General features: G+C 39.2%; 1 protein-coding gene across 2 annotated transcripts in view; it reads right to left on the reverse strand.

The window, feature by feature from the left end:
- PRR16 (proline rich 16) overlaps window positions 1–24,780 on the reverse strand; it is a 239,222-nt gene that overhangs the window by 44,636 nt on the left and 169,806 nt on the right. Inside the window, exons 2-3 of one of the 2 annotated variants that reach the window (XM_018571074.1) lie at window positions 23,471–24,333; window positions 22,546–22,600 (exon numbers count right to left, since the gene is read on the reverse strand). In XM_018571074.1, coding sequence (XP_018426576.1) covers window positions 23,590–24,333 — 744 coding nt within the window. In that variant the 3' untranslated portion in view covers window positions 22,546–22,600; window positions 23,471–23,589. Of the gene's footprint in view, window positions 1–22,545; window positions 22,601–23,470; window positions 24,334–24,780 lie in introns of those variants that run through there. The other variant, XM_018571068.1, reaches the window with a different exon arrangement.

Below are 24,780 nucleotides of genomic sequence, written 5' to 3' on the forward strand. Positions count from 1 at the left end.
CGGTGGGTGTCACCAGTGTATGTTCAAAAATAAATGGAAACGATGTCATGGTGAATACGTGTCATAATCAATGCTAAAGGCGGTCCAACAAAATATTAGGGTGTGACTTTTTTTTGTCCAGGCAGTGTATATTGTTGCGCAAGTATTGGACAGATCATTTTCAATCCATATAAATATTTAAATGTGTTTATTATTTATAATTTATGTGTTTACTAACCTACAAAGAATGTAATCAAAACCAACCACAATGGACTGCCTCCTATATGTAATTCTATAATTTATTAAATCAATCACAAAGGTACACAATTAAAAACCTTGGTAGCTTTTTTATAAAGCTGTATTTGGAACTATCAAAATTGTATGTGCTTCTCAAACTATTTCAAACTACAAAACATCACACTTTTTCTGTACACAAAAAGCAACATACTAACAGCAAGACTCTTTCTAACTTGAATTTAATTAATTGCAGCTTGCTCACCTAAATTTATATTTGCCTGCATAAGTAATAATGGCCCATTCTTTTGAAAATGCTAGTTGCTTGGCTGTGTCGACTGCATTACTTTTGAGTCACGAACCTGAAACAAGCGTGCTGTACATGAGTGTCAAAAAAGTTTCAGAATATCTTTTCTTGTTTCAGGTCAGCATCCTAAATGCATCCCAGCCAGAAAACTAGCATTCTCAAATAAGGAATTTACATGAAACATGTGAGAGGTTGTAGCTTGTTGTGGGTTTGCGGTGCTGGTATTTGCTGCGTTATACAATTTTATTCACTGTTATACTGTATTTGCTGTGCTGTGGATTTCAATAAAGTCTGAAGTATTGGAATTCTCTGGATAGTGCAGTCTGTTTGTATACAACTGCATTCCAAGGTGGAGACGCACCTATTAGACCAGCATCTGGGGAATCCTGATGCCAGCTAAGGAATTGGAGCGGTGAAATTTCCTTTGGCTCTACAAGGAAGTTTACCTGCTTCAGTTCTCACACCTGTACACCCCCCCCTATGGACCAGAACAATTTTCACATTTCTGCTATTGGTCTCGGTTTTTCAGCATTAATGTTGTCATTATGTAGGTTAACAAAGCAATACATAATTTGTAGCAAGACTTTCTTTGGTGATATTGTTTTGCAAAAATCTCAGTGTTTGCTGATGATACCAAAATTGGGAGGGTAATAGAAACGGACCAAGATAGTGTAACATTGCAGGAGGACCTTGATAAAATACGGGGGTGGGCAACTATGTGGCAGATGAGGTTCAATGTCGATAAATGCAAAGTTATGCACTTTGGGATAAAAAATAAGCAAATGGGTTTATACAATTATGGGTATGCCGCTAGGGAAGTCTGAAATGGAGAAAGATTTGGGGGACATTGAAGACCATAAACTGAATAATAGATTACAGTGCAAGGTTGCTGTAAGCAAAGCAAGCAGAATCCTGTCCTGCATCAAGAAGGGAATGTTTTGCAGGGATAAGTCTATAATTTTGCCACTTTACACATCACTGGTTCTGCCTCACCTGGAGTATGCGGTGCAGTTTTGGGCACCGGTGCACAGAAGGGATGTCCTTGAGCTGGAGGGAGTCCAGCGGAAGGCAACCAAACTCATCAAAGGGATGGAGGACAAGAGCTATGAGACAAGGCTACTAAACCTAAATATGTTCACAATGGAAGTAAGGAGATTAAGGGGGGACATGATTTTCATGTACAAAATGTTCTATAGTCATAGCGACATTAGCAACAAACTTTTTAAGATTAATTCCGTAACGAAGACTAGACGCCACCACCTAAAACTGGTAGAAAAAAAATTCAAACACAAGGGGCGAAGGGGATTCTTCTCAGTTTGTGGAGTGGTTAGCGTCTGGAACTCGTTGCCACAAGCAGTGATTTCAGCTGTGGAATCATTCAATCATTCAGCTGTGGAATAGTGTGGAATCATTCAAGAAGCTTTTGGACGATTTTCTGAGAGACAGTAATATACAGGGGTACAGGTACTCCTAAGAACGAGATGAATCAAGGATCTATACACACACACACACACACACACACAATAGGTTGGACTTGATGGACTTATGTCTTTATTCAACCTCAAATACTATGTAACTATGTAACTTGTTGTCCTTGAAAAAATTTATAGGGACAGAAAGACACAGGCAGGACAGAAAGACACAGGCAGTAATAATGACCTGACAGGTGTTATAACCCTATTGAAAATAAGTATTTATTTGCAGTCTGTCACACCACTGCAGAGATTTCCATTACTTTCTGCCCCATCAGAAAATGAAAAACTATACAACAAGTTTATCTCTTCCCTACTCTGTCCAACAAAATGGTTTGGTTTAAGTTGGGATTTAATGCAGTTATGCATTCATTTAAAAATAATGACATAGATTCAAAGATACTGCTGATCCAACACTAAAACACATTGAAAGGTGCAGCATTGTATCCTGGATTGTAATATACACTGAGTGGCCAGATTATTATGACCACCCCATCAGTACTTTGTTGGGCCACGAGATGACTCCACGAGATGACTTTGTTGGGCCGCCTCGTGACTCCACGAGATGTTGAAAGGTGATGCGAGGAATCTGACACTGCACTGTTGCCCTTCTGTTGTCTTGCCACTCTCCCTTCTGCCCTAACATTGACTAGTCGCTGACGGCCACAATTCGCACGTTCAGACCCAGATTTGCGGCTGACAATCCAGTCTTTAAACAACAGCTGCTCTTGAACATTTAGCGAATTCTGCTGTTTTGCTGATACTCGCTCTATGGCTCCGAGCGCCAACAATCACCCCACGTTCAAAGGCTGTTAAATCGCATTGTTTACCCATATCTTCAGGAAAAAAAAATCACTTCCACTGTTGTGGTAAACAACCTGCTTCCCCATTTATAATGGTCTGGCCCTCTAGCAACTTCAGCGCAAAATTATAGCTAATTATAGCTAATTTGCCTACAAACGTCAGGTGGTCAAAATAATCTGGCCACTCAGTGTATATAGAGCAGTTTGATAATTTATACTTAAACCATTTGAAACATAAATATATATGAAAAAATTATTCTAAACGGAAAACGTAAAATCATAAAAGGAGCTCACTTGTTTTTTTTTATTTTGACCTTGGTCCTTTTAGAGCATTCATATAGATTTCTTTGAACTATCTATACATTTATTTTATCCAAATCTATGCACTATTGCTCCCAGAATAAATGATTGCATAATCAAACAGTTCTGGACCCCCTGTACGTCCAGGACACACAGCAGTCACGTGTTATGTTATGGCTATAGTTACACCCTTGGGCCCTTACAGGTGTAAGGGGTAGATTGTAATCCTAAAAATATCTCATGCAACACAGTAATGGAGGAACATGTTTTTCTTTCTTTTTTTTGAATAACAGTTTTTAATTAATTTTCATACATTTTCAAAAACAGGTTACAGAATGAAGAATCAAGACATTTCCATTAATGCTTAGATCATCATAAGCATCTAAGGCACTATTCAATGACAATTATAATCAAGTATCTTTTGCATCAAATGAACTGAAAGGAAAGTCCATACATTTGCCCATAAAACACAAGCTTATCATATCCATAGAAGGTTTCTGTCTTTTCTTCTTAAATATACTTAAGTGCCAAGTTGCTAACCCGGGACACATTGTATATACCATATATCACACATATATTAAGCATTACAATCAAAACAAACAGAATAAAATAAAACAAAACTTTTGCCATGTCAGCCTCAATCCAGTTCTCGATCAATACTGTGTGAAAATCCTGCATCTCGGGTTACGTAGGCCCGGATCCAGAGCAGGTCGATTGTTCACGTTTGATTTCCCGAGAAATCTCCCCAGCCCTATAGAATGCCCTCCTCTAAGTCATTCCAAGGTTTCCATATTTTTTCATATTTCGGTAAAGTATTATTTAGTCTAGCTGTAAGATTTTCCATAGTTTGCATCTCCTTAATCCGCTGGGGGATGGGGGCTAGAGGGAGAGTAGTCTGTAGTACCTTTTCTAAGGTATTCTGTAGCATTCTCCAATACGGGACTATTCTGGGACATGTCCAAAATATATGGAATAAGGACCCCTCCTGTGCATCTCCCCTCCAACATAATGGCGACCCTGTTTTAAAGATAGAGTACAAGACATCTGGGGTATGATACCAATGGAACAATATCTTGTACAGGTTCTCCTTATAAACTGAGCATATGGAGGATTATGCTGCTGTTTTCCAAATCAACTCCCACTGTTCTCTGGTTATCGGATTGCCCAATGTCTTTTCCCATTTCATCATATACCGGTGTGCAACCAATTGCTCGGGTTTGGGGACCAGCAGCATTTGATAAATAGTTGATATCATCCCCTTAGTGGACGGAGATGTTACACAAATTGATTCAAAGGGGGTTCTTCGGCCAAACACCAGGTTGTGAGTGATAGTTTGGGCAAAGTGTTTAATTTGGAGATATGGAAATAGAGTAGTTGAAGGTAGATCATATTTTTCCCTGAAATCAGCATAAGGCAATAATGTTCTAGTGACTCTATCCGTAATGTCCATAAATGTAAATAGGTTTTTGGAGTGCCACGGATCTATCCAGTTTTGCGATAAACTAGGTTGGAGGGTGGGGTTCCGCAAGAAAGGAGTCAGGGATATGTTTTTCTTTCTAAAAGTAAAACTGCCTGAAATATGTCTGGATTATTTTCTGCAATCTCCCGAATAGTGGAAATCAAACCGTTTTTAGCCATCTGGAAGGTAAGCTGTTTGGACTGTTTTGGGAGGAGGGGGCAGAGAGAAGACTGCAATGTGGTAGTCCTTTTCCAGAGTCTAGTGGGACAAGAAACTGCAATACTGAATAGTGTTATTACCATCTTGGCAATCGTATGCACAAATCAAAAACTGGCTAAAAATAATTACACTTTTGTTTGGTAAAAAAACCCCACAAACATGTAATCCCACTGGGTTTAAAGCTGTTCGGCTAAAGCTCCACTTTAAGGCACTAGTTGCCTGAAGGCCCTCCTACCCACCTGAGCAGGCCTGAACATTGGAATATATACCTCAGATCTGTCTACGTTTGGTCCCAAATGCTATATTCTACTTCCAGGCATAGGTATACACACCTGGCTCTTATGGAGAACTGACCATTACAAATTGAGGGGTTCTATGGTACAGCACTAGATATGCAGTAAGGTGGCTCCTGAAGCAAACCATTCCTGTGAGCAGGTAAGCTTTCTATTGCAGAAGAGGCATACTATTTCATTGGCAATAAATACTTTTTATCATCCTGTTCAGTCTTCTTTAAAATGTATGCTAATTTGTGCATGTGCAGCTCAACATACATTCTCAGCGTCATCCCACCTTGGTCAGTCAAGATGGCCAAAAATCCTGAACCAAAAACAGGACTGGGAGAAACCATATAGACAATCATTCAGAGTAATAATTAAATAATTAATTTAACAGCCTCCTCAACATGGCTTGGGATAGTAAAAACATTTTTCTAAAAGGTGGTGCTCTTCAGTTCAAAGGATGACGGACCAACATGCACAGTTCTAATTATATACACCTGCAATTTCAAATACAGTAATTTGATATTGTCATCTTATTTATAAAAGTGGAACTATCTGTTGACAATCTTTGACCACATAAAATCTTTGTCAAGGTCAGACCAAAAAGGAAGTGATCTAACAGATTTATAATTTGATTTGTTTGATCATTAATGTTTAGTTGTACCGTGTGTGGTATACATGATCATTTTTTTTAAGTTACTGTTTACTAAAAAAATGAATAAATGAAATATTTGTTGAAACATATTATACTGATCATAATTATAAATGCTTGCTGGAAAAAACTGGAAGAAAACATTTCCTGTAATAAAAAGCAACTATGAAGTTGCTATATTGCAGAATGTTAGGATGCAGTGGATTGGAGTTGATTTGCTAAACGTGCAGAGAAAATTATTTTGCAAAGTGAGAGTTTAGTCACATTAGTAAATAAAGTGGAGCTATGTCTACTTTGAATACCAAATAATTTGCAAGTGAAAAGGAAAAACAGCATTTTGCTTACACAGAGTTGGATGATAGAAATAAGAGCAGCTTCACCTTATTCACCAAGCTAAAATAACATTCAACATAACACTTTTCAGGATGAAAAAAAAAATCAACCCCATTGTCTCACAGATCAGCAAAGAGTAGAACAATTAATTCGATTTTATGAAATTACACGCAAGAGATCATCAGCTGTTAGTAGCTGATGAGTTTTTAATTTGCAATGAAAAGAGTCACTTTAAAACTCATTTGCCTGAAGCTGCCCTGCCATCTTTTTCTGTGCCTTTTCTTTAACTAATGCCATTAAGATTACAGGTTTGTAATCGTTTTTCACCTGCAGCTGGTAAATTATATAAGAGAATATGCTTCCACAAATGTAATTTATTGTAGGTAGAAAAAGCCAGCATGTATAGTTTCAGAGGGGACTGGCTGATATAAGAGATTTGGTAGAGTTTACCTAAATAAAAAAAAAAACAGGGTTTAAACACTGAAATTACTGCCCTCTTTCTACCTGATTTGTTTTGAATAGAGTAACACTTTTTCCTAAACCATTAATAAAGAATCATACAGAGTACTATTTGTTTTAAAGAATCTCCAGCGCTAAAAGTATTGGTTGACATTTTAACAAACATATGAGGTCCTGTTTCATGATCTTTAGCACTATGTATGTTCGGGGATAGATTCCCTGCACAACACTTCATGTTCAGAATACCTTGAGGGTCATCACAATGCACTTTTAGCAAGTGTAGGATCTTGTGAGTAAAAGTATTATGAGCTAAGGACCTCTTTCTTGTATGCAGGAAACGTTCTCCATATGTGTGGAAAGCCGGAGCAATAGGGAAAAACAAATCAGGATATTAGGATGCTCCTATAATGAGTGTAGGTGTGAATGGGGAGGAACTCTGCATGGAGCTGCACACCCATGCTGCTGACCATCCAGTGTACCTGTACTGTGGAACTGGCAGGGGTAGAATGAGACACTGTGCTGGAGTGTACAACCATGGTCAGAATAAAGAAATAAGTGTAGTACTGAATCACTGGCTAAGATCACAAGGCTATCAACTCCAACCTAAAGGCAAGCAGTTTAGCAAGTGTGTAGGGAGAATTGATGATCCCTGTTGAATCACATTTTCAGATTCCATTTTGTCAATCAGTTTGATATTATGCTTAATGAAACATATTATGAAATGCATAAGTAAGACTGGTATGGTATAAGATAAAGCACACTACCAGAGGTAAATTAAATGACATATAAAATGATAGCTTAAAGATATTCCACTACATGATCATATTCTATATGTACATTATATTAAAGGAGAACTATGGGGTTAGGGCTTTTCCCCATAGTTCTCCTTAGGGTAACGGGAGGACACAAACTAGTGTCCTCCCGTCACCCTAAGCTCTGTATACCGCGAGCTACAGCTTGCGGTATACTGAGACGCCGCAGCTGAAGTGGATCCCGACAATTATGTCTGGATCCGCCCAGCTGCCTGAGTGACCGCTGGCTCTGCCTATCTAGAGGCAGAGCCAGCTGTACCCGCCCCGTCCGTTCCGCCGGTCAGCGCTGGAGGATCGGAGCGGGGAGGGGGGAGTCCAGCCCTTCCCCTGTCACGGCAGAGAGCTGTGACAGGATAGAGAAGTGAGCGAACGCCGGTATGTGTTCGCTCACTCCACGATCTACTGAGCCGACCTGTGACAGTCTCATTGTCACAGGTCGGCTAGAACTATGAGGTGAGTGAAAAGCACTCACCTCATAGTTCTCCTTTAAAGAAAAACATACATACTATTTAATACAGTTAGAGACCTTAAAATATTTAATGTACGCACGTTTTGTCACGTTCATGAGACAAAGTTGCTAGTCATTTTTCTGAGAAGTGGCTAGCTTTTATCTTAAAGTCATTGGAGAAATTGCCATTCTAGGAGTTTTTTAGTTTATCCAAACTAAGATACATGATATGTATATGTGAGGAACAAGTCCTAAATAATGCTGATTAAGGATTGGTTGTATTTAGAATTTTGCTAACTGAACAATTATGTAACCTAATCTTTATCTTGATGCGAGAAACTTGATAAGCTGTATGAACCAGGGTGGTGGAAGAATTGGCCTGACAGACTGAGGCCCTTCCCCACACGTGTGTGTCAAATAAACCCTTTGTCTGATTTGGAGCTACTTACAGACCGTTGCTGCTTTGCTCTTAAAATTCTGTAATCACAAGTAGCTTTAACAAAAGTGATTTGTTTTTAAATGCAAAAAATAACACTATAGTGGTAACTAATTAATAAAATGTTGGTTATCCAGGGAGTATTGAATTGCCTTTCTGTACTTAGGAAATAGTTTTACCTTTTATACTAAGTTGAATCATGCTTTATAAGGTTTTTAATTATTCAGCTAATGGGAGATTTTCAAACTGACCAACTCTGCAAGGCTTTTTGCGATTTACCTCACCAGTAAATCACAGTAGGATAATACTAGCCAGATGAACCACAGACCAGAACACTCTACAATGCAAAAGTTGTAGTTCTGTCTGTGATGAGCTGAAGCACAGCTTGACTTGTCAATCTTTTGTGTTGTTTGCCAGATTGGAGGTGTGCAAAAAATCTAGCAAACCTACCTTTCATTTGCTTATGTCTATACATGTATACGTGCATACCAATCAAGGGAACCCACTTAATATGGTGCATTTGGGCCACCTGTGACTAGTGTGTGTGTGGATAACTTTAATATTAAAGCAGTGTTCTTAGCCTCAGCCATAATGCGCTCTGATTATCTGACAGAATAACAGGTAATTTTAGATCTTTTCTTCTCTAAGTATCTTATTGTGCCTTAGTTGCCAACTTCCTGTTTCTTTATGACTGTAAACGTTTTAGTCCATGCAGCAGCAAGTAAAGTCACAAATATTGTGCAGCATCTAAATGTATCTGGAAATAACAGCTTTCACACCACAACTAAACAGCAAGAACCCATAAGCATGCTCAAAGTAATTTTTGTTGCATAAATGTATTTCTTGGAGTCAATATTATTAAGTTAATATACAAAACAAGTGGTTATGCGTTCACAAACAAGTACTTTCTGGATTATCCTGTTCTTTAATGAGAATTGAACAAAATATAAAAACTTTAAAATAAAATGAATGATCACATTCTATCAAGTAAATTGTTATCACCATAAAACAGATAGATATGTTCTTTTTTCTATCTCTTTCTTGTTAAAGCACTTTCCATTCTCAAGAGAGCATGGTAACTGAGAAAAATTAATTAGCATCAGATACATTTTCCACTACATGAGACAGGCAACTGTACAGAACAAATAAAGGTTAGATACACAGATGTGCCCTTTAAAGAAAAGCTTTTCTGTACTGTTCAAATTTGTCACTGCATCAAGAAATCAAAATATTATCCATCGTGAATTACATTTTTGTTAAGTATTATTTCTCCATAGATTGCTGTATATCTGCATCAAAGCATTGTCTGGAGCAATAATAATCTTAAACTACACTGAGTGTAAAGAAACTGTGTAGCTTAAAAGTTCCAACAGAAGAGTTATCTGGAAAGACTTTAACGCTGAAGTTTAATCCAACTTATTTTGCCCTTCCTTCCCACCTTATCAACATAAATTGCCACACACCGTAAAAAAGAAACACTGATTCTTCCATTAATCGAAATGAAAGAACAATTAAACTACTCAAAGCGCACAAAATAAACCAGATACCCAAGGAATAAAACTGATGCCTTTTGTCTAGAAATTAACCTAATCCAGACAAATAAAACTGAGAAGAGTAACAGATGGACTGAACATAAGTTTTACCATCAAACTGATTGCCTTGGCTCATAATTGGCTAGAAGATTAAACTAAAAATGTCTTCAAGTCTTCACTAACATTAGACAACCTTACCAAAAACCCACCTCTAGTTCTATAAAATGTTATACAATATATATATATATAAGGTACAATTTTTAAGTGTAATTCCAGCCAAAAAACATTTTTTAGTTTTGGATAGCATAGGGAAGGGTCTCATTTGTTTTGCTGTTTGTTCCTGTTGTTCAGAATAATTGTAATATAATAATACACATTTTTTTTATTTAAAATGACACACCAAAAATTTTATTTTATAAACTTAATTTTTTTATTTGGTTGCATTTTAAATTTTTATTTAACTTTTTAAATTTTTTGAAAAAACTTTTTTTATTTATTTTAATGCTGGGAGCAATAGCCAGCCTGCTATTGGATATTTTTAAATTGCAATAGCAGGCTGGCTATTGCATCTGCCCACTGCCTGTTGTCAATCAGCAGAGGAGGGGCCTGAAGGAGAAAGTTCTCTAACAGGTCCTCCCATGCTGATTGACAGCAGACAGTGGGTGGGTGCAATAGCCAGCTTGCTATTGGCTATTGCATTTTACAATATCCAATAGCAGGCTACGTATGTCTGCCAGCCTGCAGATGAAGAGGATGCAGGGGGGCGGGGCAGAGGAGCCGCGGCCAGGCCGGGGGAGTGGAGGATTGGCCGGACCGGGGAAGAGAAGAAGAGAAGCTGACGGACTGGGGGAAGAAGAAGCCGGGAGAGCAGCGGAGGTACGGGGGCAGCGTAGCAAAAGCAGCAGTCTGTATCCCTGCTGCCTCCGCCAACACAGGCGGGGAGAGCAGCGGGGCCATCTTTAAGACACAGGAATGATGCAGCGCGGGACTTTCCTTTAAAAAAATTAAGTGAATAAAGTGATCAGATATTAAATAAAATATAAAATAATTGATAAATTCCTACAATTATGTATCATGTTTTTTAACCACCTGCTGTCCGGCCGTTGTAATTAAACGGATGGACAGCGGCTTATTGTGGGCGTCTTTAGACGTCCTATCCGGTCCCACTCGTGCCCGCCGCCTAGCGGGAAACCGGCTTTGAATGTAAACAGCCAGCGATGGCTGTTTACATACAAGCGTTCAGGGCATCTGTAGAGACACCCGATGGCTTGTAATATGCGGTCGGGTGTGCGCCCCCCCTCCGTTGCCGCCGCTGCTGGCGATCCCGGGCTCTGCTGTTCCCGGTGTGAGCCCGGGACCAGCACAGCAGCTCTGGGGCCGGAGGTCAAACGGAGCTCAGTACACGAGCTCTGTTTGATCTCCTCTCCTCTTCTGAATGCAGGCAGTGATGTGTATTACATCACTTCCTGCATTCAGTGTCACTCTCCGGTACAGAAACCGGAGAGAAGCTGGTGAAGCAGGTCTCCGCTTCATCAGCTTCTCTGGGGGTCCCTAGGTGACATTAGGGGTCTTAAAGACCCCTGATGTCTCCATAAAGAGGACCTGTCACTGCAAATTGGCTATCACATAGGGAGCTTGTTTGCTCCCTATGTGATAGCAATACATTTCAGTGAAAAAAAAGGTTTAAAACATTTGTTACAAAAAAATTAAAAATCACATATCAAAGGAATACAAAATAAATAAATTAATTAAAGTCCCCCGCCCCCACATGCACACACAAACATGCGTCAAACCCGCCTACGTGGGAAAACGCCGATTACATCCATTGCGCCGCACATGTTTTCATATAGCCGCGAACGTCGGAGTGAGAGCAATAATTCTAGGGTCATCAATCACTGATAACACTAAACTGATGAGCAGTAAAAGCTTTTAAAGTGTCGGCTATGGTCAATTTTGAGTATGGTAGTTTGTTGCGATTTAACGGGTGCACGCAATTTTAAAGCTTGACATGTTTGGTGTCTATTTACCCGACGTGACTCCGTATTTTATATTTTATCAACAAATTGGGTTATAATAAATGTTTTATAACATAACGTAGGGAGAACAAAATGTTCGGTAATTTTTTCATTATACAGTAAAAAGAAAAAACCCGTAGTGATGATTAAATACCACCAAAAGAAAACTCTATCTGTCCCCAAAAAATGGTATAAAATTAATTTCAGTACAGCGTTGCATGACGGAATAAATGTCAGTCAAAGTACTGCAACACTGAATACTGAAAAATGGCCTGGTCAGGAAGGGGGTATAAACACTCTGGTCAGCAAGTGGTTAATAGGCATGTCCCAATACCACTTTTCCAAGACCAAGTACAAGTACTGTCCCTCATGTACTTGCCGATACCAATTACCGATACTTTTTCTTTAAGGTGACATTGGGGGTCTTTTAGTCCTCTAGTGTCACCTTTCTACTTCACTGGATTCACTGAATGTAAATACAGCAGGCAGTGGCTGGGAGCAGTAGCCAGCCTGATATTGGATATTTTAAATTGCAGTAGCCAATAGCAGGCTGGCTATTGTACCCGCCCACTGCCTGCTGTCAATCAGCAAAGGAGGGAATTGAAGACACAGTTCTCAATCAGGTCCTCTCTGCTGATTGACAGCAGGCAATGGGCGGGTACAATAGCCAGCCTGCTATTGGCTATTGCAATCTAAAATATCCAATAGCAGGCTGGCTATTGTTACAAGTGTCCATTCCTTTTCCACTTGATGAAACTGTTGGTGATATATCTCAGTGTCAGCTGTCCATGCTCCTAATGTGTTTAATAATGCCCTCACCAGACGTGCACAGAAGTTTTCCCTCTCAATGAAAGAAGAGAAGGTCCATTCTGTGTGAAGGCAAGACTTACAGCTTCTCTCCTCTCCTCCCCGTGACCACACTGAACGGACATTATCTTCTTTCATTGAGAGTGAAAACTGCTGTGTACGTCGGGTGACTGCATTACACATAAGGAGCATGGACATCTCACACGTTGTGATATATCAACAAACGCAAACAGCTTCATCAAATTGAAAAGGACAGACACGGAAGGACGGAGGAGCAGCAGCTAATGTACAGGGTGGAGGGGGGCTGCAGGGGAACTCACAGCCAGAGTCTCTTCTCGTGCTGGCTACAGAGGTCTGTGAAAGGTACACAGAGCTCTGCAGCCAGCACCAGCAGGGAGAAGAGACTGTCCACACCACACAACACTTACCGTCCGCCACGCTGTCACACTTCCGTCTGGAGAGGTCAGAGCGGAAAGGGAGCCTGCGTTTGGTGGAGAGGTATTCCGGGGGAGGGGCTATGCGGGCCGAAGCTGGTTAAAAAATGTTTAAAGGGTCGGTATCTGATCTATGCATCGGGGCATATTCAGGAGTACAAGTATTTCTGAAAATGCCCTGTATTGGCCCCGATACCAGTACTAGCATCGGTATCGGGACATCCCTACTTTTTAATAATTAAATGTACAGGCTTTGCTATTATACTGTGTGATATACGTATATGCCACTGTATTATACTGTGTGATATACGGTATTATATTGTGTGAACCAGCCCGGCCCTCGACTTGGAGAATTGTAAAAATTTTGGCCCACTGTGTATTTGACACCTCTGGTCTACAGGATCAAGCCAACAACCAACAATGTTATTTCACCTATCTAAACACTTCTTTAACCTGTTCCCGTCCGCCCGTTGTGAAAAAACGGATGGACGGCACAGTCGCATTGGCGGGTTTTTTTTCTGCTCGTGTGCGCCCCCGGGCAGGAAAAAACGGCCCGTTCTTTACAGCTGTTACTGGCTGTTTCACATACATACGATCGGCGGCTCGAATTCCGCTGCTGCCGCCCCCCCTCCTGACTCCTCACCTTCAATCCTGGGATCCGCTGCCCCATCTGCGGCCCGGGACCGGCTCGGGAGGGCGTTCTTCCTTGCTGACCTCCCTCCGTGCTGTGAATGCGGAAGTAATGTGTATTACATCACTTCCGCATTCACCTGTCAGTCATCTGGCTGCTATAGACAGAGAGAAGAAGCTGATGAAGCAGATCTGTGCTTCATCAGCTTCTTTTGGGGTCCCCAGGTGACATTAGGGGTCTTAGAGACCCATAATGTCTCCATAAAGAGGACCTGTCAGTGTGCCTTTGCTATTATATAGGGGGATTATTATCCCCCTATGTAATAGCAATAACAATAAGTGTACAAAAAAAAAGTAGAAAAAAATATTTTTTTTAAGTGCCGCACCACCACGTTCACGCACATATAAACCTAAATACGCGTTCGATGCGCCAGCGTGGGAAATCGACAATTGCGCTACACATGTTACATATCGTCGCGAACGTCGAAGGGAGAGCAATAAGTTTAGGGCCATCAATCACTGATAACACTAAACTGATGAGCGGTAAAAGCTTTTAAAGTGTCGCCAATGGCCAATTTTGGGAATTGTAGTTTTTTGAAGTTTCGCGCGCGCAATTTTAAGGCTTGACGTGTTTAGTGTCTATTTACCCGACGTGATCCCGTCTCTTATATTTTATAAAAAAATTGGGTAATAATAAATGTTTTATCATTTAATGTAGGGGAAACTGTTTGTTTTTTTAATCGATTCTTTTTCCTTAATATATTAAAAAATAAAACCCCCAGTGGCGATTAAATACCACCTAAAGAAAGCTCTATCTGTCCCCAACAAATAGTATAAAATTCATTTCAGTACAGCGTTGTATGATGAAATAAACGTCAGTCAAAGTACTGCTGAATACTGAAAAATGGCCTGGATGGGAAGGGGTTTTAACACCCCGGACTTCAAGTGGTTAAATCATGATAGTTGAAGGCAATGCTTTTAAATACTAAAAGTCATAAATAATGTTGTATGTATTACTAATACAGGCTTAGCATGATAAGTGAATAATTAAAGGTTTGCCTTTAATACTGAATTAATCTGTTACTCAAACAAAAAAAGTTTTATTTTACTGTTGTGTAGAGGGTAGAAAAATCTCTAACAGGATTGCTGTGTGTGTTCCCAATGAGGAGATTCCCAATAACTTCCTCTCCCTTGGACACAAATCTCCTCAATATGTACATAGGCAAAATGTAAAAAAACTAAACGCATAGAGATTCCAACACTTCCTCATTTTCTACCACACCACAAATGTCCTAACTGGAGTTATTCTATCAACAGTTATCTTTATAGTTATAGCATGTTGTAAAATTGTTTTAAAAGAGGGATCAGATTTGTCTGCACATTTCCACCATAGCACCAAGCTAAAACTGACCTATGCTGACAACAAAGATTACCAGTTATATATACAATGATACAGAATTGTTACTCCATTCCAATGATACTTACAATTGTTAGTGAGAACAAGATATACTTAGATCTGAAGGCACCCAAGGCCCCTTTCAGACGGGTGTTCCCATCAGGTCCGTCAGTCAGTTTTTCAGACTTGCATTCGTTAATATCCAATTATCCCAGAGTACAAATCAAATGGAACCTAGACCAACATGGGTCCAGTAAGTTCAGTATTAAAAAAAAAAAATTGGACTGAGACGGATGTCGCAATTGTGACATCAATTTTCAACTGCTCCGATAAGCAGGTGATCCCTTCATGGATTCCCTGCTTTATCAGAACTGACAGGTGTCCATGTGAAAGGGGCTGAAATTTACATTTTAAGTGGATTTATGATAGTTTTTAATAATATTCAGGGGTAAATATACAGTAGCAGGGGTTGATATTTTCAGTCTAAAAAGTAGGGCTGAGCTATTAGCCTAGTCCTGCTTATTATTCATGTTTGCATTCATGCTACAGTTGTAACCTTCATTTACAAATAGGTGTTCTGTGTGAATTATAGAAAAAAACAATTAATTTAAAAAAGTTTAACCCCTTGTTAACTCACAGTTAACCCTAAATATTTTCATTAGTCCTCTCATTACCTTATTGCCTAATTTTTTAAAACTTATTTTTAACAGTTCATAATAAACTTTAAAAATCTGTATTTGTTTGCTTTGTATGCCATGGGTAAATCACAGAATAAAATTAACGCATGCGTTATAAGCTACCTTATTTCCCCGAATGTCTGTTCCATAATGATAACGAAATCTTGGCTCTGTTTCATGGTGCTCACTATGACTACATTAGTTTAATCATGCAGAAATGCCTTACACCATCCTGATTTCCTTGGTATAAAAGGTCATAATCTTAGGACTATCTTTCCCCCCCTTGTGTTAGCCAAACCACTGCACGTGCAAGTTCCATCTCTATCTGGAGAGAGGTGGGCCACACTTAGGTTATTTATTTAGGAAGAAGTATTTGTGTTTCAGAGTGTACAATCTGTTATAAACTGTGTTTGTTTATATCAGACAAAAAGTTTTCTTTAGCTTTTGGCGCTAATGGCTGCCAGCTGAACAATCCACTTGCTGTTGCACACTCAAAGTTTTCAACAGTTTATCACAGTTTTTCACACAGACTTGAGGGGCTGCTCATCCAAGGCTCTGGGGCTTCCACCACGAACATAGAAAACAAAAGGGAACAGAGCGCCACCTCCGTGTGTAAAATCGTTTATTACAATATATAAAACAAGGCATAAAAGTACTCACAAACAAACGTTTTCATCAGGCTTTAACAACAAACGAGAGGCCACACTGTCTGTTAACCCAACATGGTATCCCCCGACTATGTAACACCGTCCACCGACCGCAGTCAGCCAAGATTGTAATAAACGATCTTACACACGGAGGTGGCGCTCTGTTCCCTTTTGTTTTCTGTGTTTGTTTATAGTTAATGTCAGGGCGGTTCCCAAGGTGGTAGTTCCATGCATGTCCCACTTCATGGGGGATAGGCGTGTATAAAGAACTTACGTCAAGGTAATGCCAAGAATTTGCAGGCTTCCATTTGAAATGTTGTAATGTGTAATCTGTTACATATGAAGGGAGAAAAATTACTATAGGTTTTAAGAACTGATTAATGTATTGTGAGAGACCACTAGTGAGGTTGTGCACCCTTTTCTTGTTCTTTTGTTATTTCAGCTTTTTTTTCCTCCACCTTTTTGGTGGACCAAGACCCTGTTTATCCACATAAAGTGACTCAAAGACACCTAATTTAGACTGCCATTGTCCTATTAGACCTGGAGTATTGTGTGCAGATATGTCCTACTTTATTTCTCCCAGCCAGTTCCCCCCTCGGACTACATTTCATGCCAATACCCCTATTTTGTTTTTTTGTTTATGCTTCCCTTATACAGACCATTAAGAATTAATTGGCAAAAAAGATTGGTTGAATCAACAAGTGCTTTTTTTCTCACCACTTCAAAATAACAAATGCAATAATTTAGAGTATAAATGAAAGGTCTGATTTTGGAAAACACATTTAATAGTTAAAACATATTTACAGTGGTATATACATAAGGCCATAAAGAAGAACCATTGAGGAGAAAAGAGGGGCAGAGGTTCCAAAAAGAGGGATTTGATCAGTAGCATCACAAGGGGGGGGGGGTCCGGCGCGCACCCGGGTGACACCATTGGAGGGGTGACACAAAAATGACTCACAGTCACTTTGGTGTCACCCCCTCTGAAACGTCGAGCACTCTGTCAAGGACAGAGAGCCCAACAGTTGCTCGAGAAAGAGGAGGGGACCCCTCTCCTCTCTCTGCCGGCGTCCATCACCAAGATGGCCGCCGGCAGGTAACAGTGGTACCGCGCGTGACGTCATCACGCGCATGCGCGATGATGTTACTGCTGGGTGTTATCCGGTATCCGCACCGGGTGTCACTCCACCTCGGGAAACCTCTGGATTTGATTCCAAAAAATGGACAGTTCACCCAAATTAGGGATGTTTGGAAGATTTGGCACAGCAAAAACATGCAATATTTTTGCAGTGTTGGACCTGGCCTTTTTTGAGTCATTAGTCTGTGCTTAACAGTAAACAAAGGCCTAAGTGTCATTTGATGTCTGATATAGTGTATACAAAGAATTGTGACTAAAAAAAGCCCAATAGCAATTACATAGTGGCAGTTAATCTATACTATAGTCTTCAGTTCATGAATAATTATAGAGGCAGAAGTAACCTCGAAATATGCACTTACATATAAGATTATAATGTATCCTGAAAAGTAATGGCCTTGTGTGCTGTTGCATAATGCGAATTGCTTCATAAAATTTGATACAGTTTTACCTCTGCAGCATACTTATTTTCTGATTAAATAAAGTACAAAGTGTTTCATGTGCTGTAATTTACAATAGACAACACTTTGAATGCCGATGCATACTTCTTTGAAATATGTTCCTACTTATAAATGATTCCTGTGTATTAATGCTTTTTGTAAGTCATGAAAGAAGTGGTTTCTACCTTAATTCTTGCTCAAGTACACACTATATTAAAATGAGCTTTCCAAGTAGGTTTGCAGATATGTTTAAAGTACAATAACCCAGTTACTAAGGAACAACAAGAATTCTTTATCCACTGTGTTGCCAGAATTACTGAATTTTTGCTAAGATCTTCTGAATATGAAACATTAACTTGACATTACAGAGTACAGGAATGTGATATTTTTTCATTAATTTTAAAATTGATGTTCTGATTGTGTTTGATATATGTTGACCTTGCTTTCTATGTATATGTTATTCATAATTTCTTTATTTCTACCAGGTTTTTAAACCCATGACGTAAACAAACTTTGGCAATTATTTTTACCTGAGTTCCCTGAAAGACTGAGTTGAACATATTTTGTTATAGCTATTTTGCAGCTAGAAAGTCTAGCAGCCAATGAGGTGCTCCTCAGGGGAAATCAGGGATAGGGAAAGATCTGGGGGTCCTGGTAGACTACAGACTCAGCAACAGCATATGATGCCAAGCTGCAGCTAGCAAAGCCAGCAGGATAATATCATGCATTGAAAAATGTATTTTAACAAGAGAAAAAAAATGTAATTCTACCACAATACAAAACGTTAGTTCTGACTCCTCTTTAGTATACAGTTAATGCTTGGTCACCAATCCCCAGGACGGATGTTCCTGAACTAGTGAGAGCTCAAAGATGGGCAACAAAATTAAAAAGAGGGATGAAGGACCTAAGTTATGAAGAACGACTACAGAAAATTAACTTGTTCTCCTTGGAGAAAAGACGCATGAGAGGGGATATGATCACAATATGTATACAAATCTATTAATGGGGACTGGAGTAAAGGGAATAAAAGACCTGTGTCTTTTTTCAACCTTACAAACTATGTAAAAAGTCCAGCTCTATGTTCTTTGTACAGGTTTAATGGGCTACTTTGCTCAGAAAGCTGGTCTACAGAGCTGGGCAGCTGAGGCTCAATTATAGACACAGCTGAACCAGTCAGAGGAGCTTACTTACTGTGCTTGCTTTGCTTAGATCAAATCTAGTGCTGGTGGAGCTATAATTATATCTATCATACTTCTCCTTTAAGACATTCACGGGTACATTTTGATACTGGGTTGGTAAAGAAGTGGCTGTTAACTTTGAAAATGTCACCAAGCTTGGTAGATAAGGTAAATATGTGTTCATTTGGAATACCCAATGATGTACTGGGGAAATAAAAAACAAAATCTTGTCTTGGCCATAAGTGGATGACTGAAGTGAACAAAGCTTCATCTTATTTACTAAGCAACATTTAGTTTGCTAGGTGAATAGTCTCTATTCTTTTAGTAATCCAACTACTAATAATTTAAAATATTGCAGCTTCAAGTGTTGTTTTCTGCAGAGTGTAGTTACTCGGTTTGACGCTCCTCATTCATTTTCCTCCTTTAAATCCCATACATTAAAAGAATGAGAAAATGTACAATGTCAAGTTTTGATGTATTATTTTGAGGGGGGGCTTTTATGTCAATACTGTATTGACACTTGTTACACAGAGGGTGTGCGACAGTGTCATCTTTATAACTTTACTAATTAGCAATTAATGATTCACATTGTTGTATGCTTTGTCTATATTCTACCTGGCCAAGCTTTGGAAAATTAAGCCATTTCGTATGTGCCATCTTATGACTCCAAGAAATCAAAATCATGTATTTTTTGTAAATCTTTCTGAACAATAATGGGTGCCACTCTAAAGCAGTATACAAGAGACGAGGCACTTGAAGGTCTCTAGTGGATGAGCGTGATGAGGTTTCATTGGCTTGCTACAATCAGTCTACAAAGTACCTCCTAAAAAATAGGCCATGAACAGAACAAAACTAAAATTCATGCCTAATGCACTAAGGCATAAAAGATTATAAAGCTGACCTTTGCCCCCCTCAAATGCTAAAAAAACCCAAAAGGGTATTTGAAATTAAAAGAGAACTATGACCTAACCCTTTTTTTGCTATATTTCTCTTTACGTATATGCCACAGGAGGACATATACGTATATACACATATACGGTGACCCAAAACTCAGTATATAGCAAGCTTACTATATGCTGAGAGTGCAGAGCCGCGCCGCAGCCGGATCCCTACAATACTGTCAAGATCCACCCCGCTGGCTGATTGACAGCTGGCTCTCTCTAGAGGCAGAGCCAGCTGTGCCTGCCCCCTCCCCCATCTGTTCTTCCAGTAAGCGCTGGGGAAACTGAGAATGTAGGGGGGAATCCCTGCAGGGAGCGGTGACTAACAGTCACTGCTCTCTGCAGGGATAGGATCGGGAAGTCGCAAGCAGCAGTATGTGTTCGCTGATGTCTCGATCAATAGAGCCATCCTCTGACAGCTTTTGTGTCACATGTCAGCTTGAATTAAGGGGGTGATTTTTTTCCACTCACCCCATAATTCTCCTTAAACACGGACTACAGTGAAAATGATCCCTTTAGTAAATTAGTTCCTAAACATAGAAATACTATGTATAATTAAAGGCAACATATTGTTTACTATAAACGTAAAACAAGATAAATACAGAAAAAGCACTGAAAATATAGTGCAAGTACAATATTAAATGTGTTTTACCCCAAAATCAAAAATTCATATTTAGGGTCTGGTGAAAAAAAGATACTGGTCTATTTTGTATCCACTAAGAATTTCTTTTTTAGATAATGACTTTCAGTTCTGGACTTTACATCTTGTTCTGCGCACATAGATGTAGCTTTACTGGACATTAATCACATGTGACATATAATATTCCAGGCTGGGTGAATAATCTGAAAATACACAGCTAGTCACTGACAACAAAGCGGATATTAAATGGATTGGGAATTTAATTATAAAATATCAGTTCAATAAAAGAAAAGTAAGGAGCATGAACAAACAATATAGTGAAATATGTTCGATTTAAGTAAGGCATATAAAGGTTAGCAATAATAGATGCTACTTGTTTGTTTTTATATTTAATCTATTTATCCCTGGAGACCTTGACATATGTAACCAGAGACAGCCATATAAGAAATCTATAATTTGTTATATTTTAGATTAAACCTGTGGAGGTAAAAACAATAACAAAAAGGGACATAACAAATACCAGGTACCTCAAGGTGCTCCCCCGTAGAACAATCATGACATCCAAAAACTGCTGAACTCCAGGCTGATATAAAATATGCAAATGAACGCAGCTATATAATTCATTAAATGTGTTTGGAATTAGCGTAAGTACCTGAATATGACTTGATATTAGCCATTTGCAAACCTTATAGAGGAACATTAAGACTGCAACAGTAAGGAACAGTACTGGGAATCAGAGAGGAGTGTTGCATTCAAATGTGTTGAAACATGCTTATAGGAAGATATAGCAGAGTGATCAAGGGAACGACCTCATTCATAGGTTCTGGAGATGAAGGGTGGTCTGCAATAGAGAACTTGGCAGGGATGACAACATTGTTTAGAATTTTAGTGTAGCCATAGCACAGTGCATTTCTGGTAGGATCAATGGGGATTTTTTTTGTAGGGATAAAACATGAGGGTTACATGCTTGTTTATTTTAGAGGGTAATAAAGCAAAGGAATATCATATCAATCCCTCCCTCCTGCAGGCTTCTTCCTGATGACTCTGGGATGGACAAGGGGTCCCCTGAAGACACTTTTTATTCCAGCTTATTTTAAAGGGGGCTTCCACCATAGACCCCACATTTCTTTTTTTTTATTATCCACATCTCTGGGGAACACATAGATAAGGAAGTGCCCTTTATCCCTTAAAGAAAAACACCAGGCAGTTAAAAACGTAACCTTTGCAGTGGGGCTAGTCCCCTTCCCACATGGGTTAAGTGCTCGTTTTGGTCTAGGATTTAAAACAAAAAATATATACTCACCTGAAATTTGGCCCTGCTGCATTGACCACTCAGCTCTCTACCCCTCCATTCTGGCTGTAGTATGTCCCTTGTATTTCAGGTGATGACTTCAGTGGGCTTAGACTGCTGAAGCATGGGGGAGAAGAGGCTGCCAATTGCTCTCGGGAGAACATTTGATTTTCCAAGATCAATTTTGCAGTACGATCACTATTGCTTCTCTGAGATATGGCTGGCACCAGGAATGTCTGTTCAGAGCATTAACATGTATGTCCAGCCAAAATGATTGAATCAGCATTTAGAGCAAACACAGATTCTTGTGCACCGTCCATCAGCATTATGGCCCTCCCAGAATGATTGTGCATGTATATACCATGATGGTATTACAAAATGATCATGTAGTGGTCAGTTCTTCTCACCATCTTGTTGTTATTTCTAGTTTATGTCAAGGATCAAAATGTTCATATGATATAGAATGTGCACATACATTATTTTTTAGAAAAACAAGTACCAATAACAAGAAATCATTAAGTCACTACATATTAATATGTTAAAAATGATTCGCTCACCATACAGTCGTATTCAGTACTGAGTCCATGTGGCCAAACGTAGTAAAGCTCCAGGATCCATTTAGGTATGCTCCCGTACAATACTCTCTCTAAAAGGTAAGTGAATATCAACAGGTAACAAACAAAGTAATTCTGATTTTCAATATTTTGCAACGAGTTCCTATTGAGGGGAAAACCCCTTCAATTGGAGAATAATGCCCAGTGATGAGGATTCCAATTACCTAAAGAGAAGGTGCCTGTGGGGGGAGTTTTCTGTTGTTGTTCATTACTTCCGTGTTGAACAGTATTTTCACACTTACCTAGAAGTAGAAAAGCACTTAAATCCACCATGAAGTGACAATCCCGTTTTGGGTAGATGCTGGTGGGTTGCATCATTCACTAACTTTTTATATCTCACCAGGACCACTGGCAAACAGCACTTCAATTCCTTGAGTCACCAGGAGCCATTGACAAAACAAGCTACTTCTGTATCTTTGATAAATTATATAGTAATTATTATCACAATGTTTGAATCTTCCCCTGCAGAGATTCTGTAATCTACCTCTGCTAAGTTAAGGTGAGCTGGGATCCCAGGCTTTAATGTTTTGTTGGTAGAGTGTCTGAGCAATATAAGAGTCATACAGCCTACAATTACCCAACCATTTGGAAGTTTGAGAGTAGAAACACAATAATTACACAAACACACAGATGTTGAGTATATCTAAAGGGTATGCTGGCAAGTTTTGCCTTATAGGAGAATATTAAACCATATGTGGACATTCATTCCGAATACCACTGTTTAAGAATGGTGAGCATTATCATTTTAAAATATTTCTTTAAAAATGTATATTTTTGTTATTGGTATAGTTTCCTTTTTTACTATTAAACTGTCAGTTCTAGACCTAAAACAATAATTTTGTTATTTAAAATGTCCCATATACAAAACTCTACAAAATTAATATTGATAAAATCACACTTACCAAACTGATAGTTATGACACTTCTGAAGAGAGGAGGGTTGAATCTGGGCTTTTTACTGCTTTAAAGTGCTCATTATCAATTTTTTATAATTATTATAAAAATCTAAATATAAAAAATAATCACACTGTTGTTGTGGTTGATTTTCTCAGTATAGTTTTTTGTGGTTTTGGTGCAGTTGGCGGTGGCTGACTTCCGGGTTTCGAAGGCAGATGGCAGACACTGCTAGTAATGCCTAATCCACCATTTTCCATAGGATACGATGGTTTTGATGGTAAAGGACAATGGTGAGGAAGTTTTGCTGCTAGGTGGACAGACTCCCCATGAAGATGTACCTCTTTGTTTTTCATTTCAGATTCAACATCACAGTCTGGACAGTAGCCATGATATAGGACATTTTCACTAAAACGTACTCGTTCTCTTGTTGTAGCCTGAGAACAACGGTCCTTTTCTGGTCTGTGTGTCAATGGCTGTCCTGTCATTTTATCCACTTTGATATTATGAATCACACATACATCACCATTAGGAAGTGTGACAGGTCCCCCAGGAATTCCACCATTTCTAAGTAATCCTCCATTTTTCTTTACAGTGTTGGTGGAGTTAATTAACCTTTGAGTTTCTTCAAATTTCACTGGAGTCAACCGTGGGGGTGGTGGGGGTGGATTGGGCTTCCTAAGTACTGTCAGGACAGCTGACGGATGTGCAGGTGGATTTATTAAAGGTGCATTGGCTCGAACTTTAACCTTGTCTATGCTAGAAGCCGTTGTGCTACTTGAGCTGCTGTTCAACGTGTCTGTTTTGGAGCTGTCTGTCATCTCATCTTCCAGCTGCAGATCTGAAGTTAAAGTGTCAATCTGGTCAACCACCTGTGGAACAAGAATAATAAATGCAATTACCATTTTAAAACTAAAAAGCCAGCTAAGGTTGGTGTAAAAATTATAGATTTTGTAAAAACTATGGAAATCTCTTTCTCCTATCAGCAGTGCCCGACTGTGACAATTTAATAAATAAAAAACAGATTTGAGCAACATTATTATTTATTATTACAGGTATTTTATATAGAGCCGACAATTTACGTAGCACTTTACATAGTTGCACATTCACATCAGTCCCTGCCCTCAAGGAGCTTACAATCTAAGGTTCCTATCTCACATGCATACATAGAGGGCCAACGTAGAGAGGAGCCAATTAACCTACCAGCATGTCTTTTTGGAGTGTGGGAGGAAACCGGAGTACCCAGAGGAAACACACCCAAACTCCTTGCAGATGGTGACCCCAGTTTTGATTCGAACTGGGGACCCCCAGTGCTGCAA

This window comes from Nanorana parkeri, unplaced genomic scaffold, assembly GCF_000935625.1.
Source record: "Nanorana parkeri isolate BGI_ZX_2015 unplaced genomic scaffold, ASM93562v1 scaffold40, whole genome shotgun sequence".
NCBI classification, from domain to species: Eukaryota; Metazoa; Chordata; class Amphibia; order Anura; family Dicroglossidae; genus Nanorana; species Nanorana parkeri.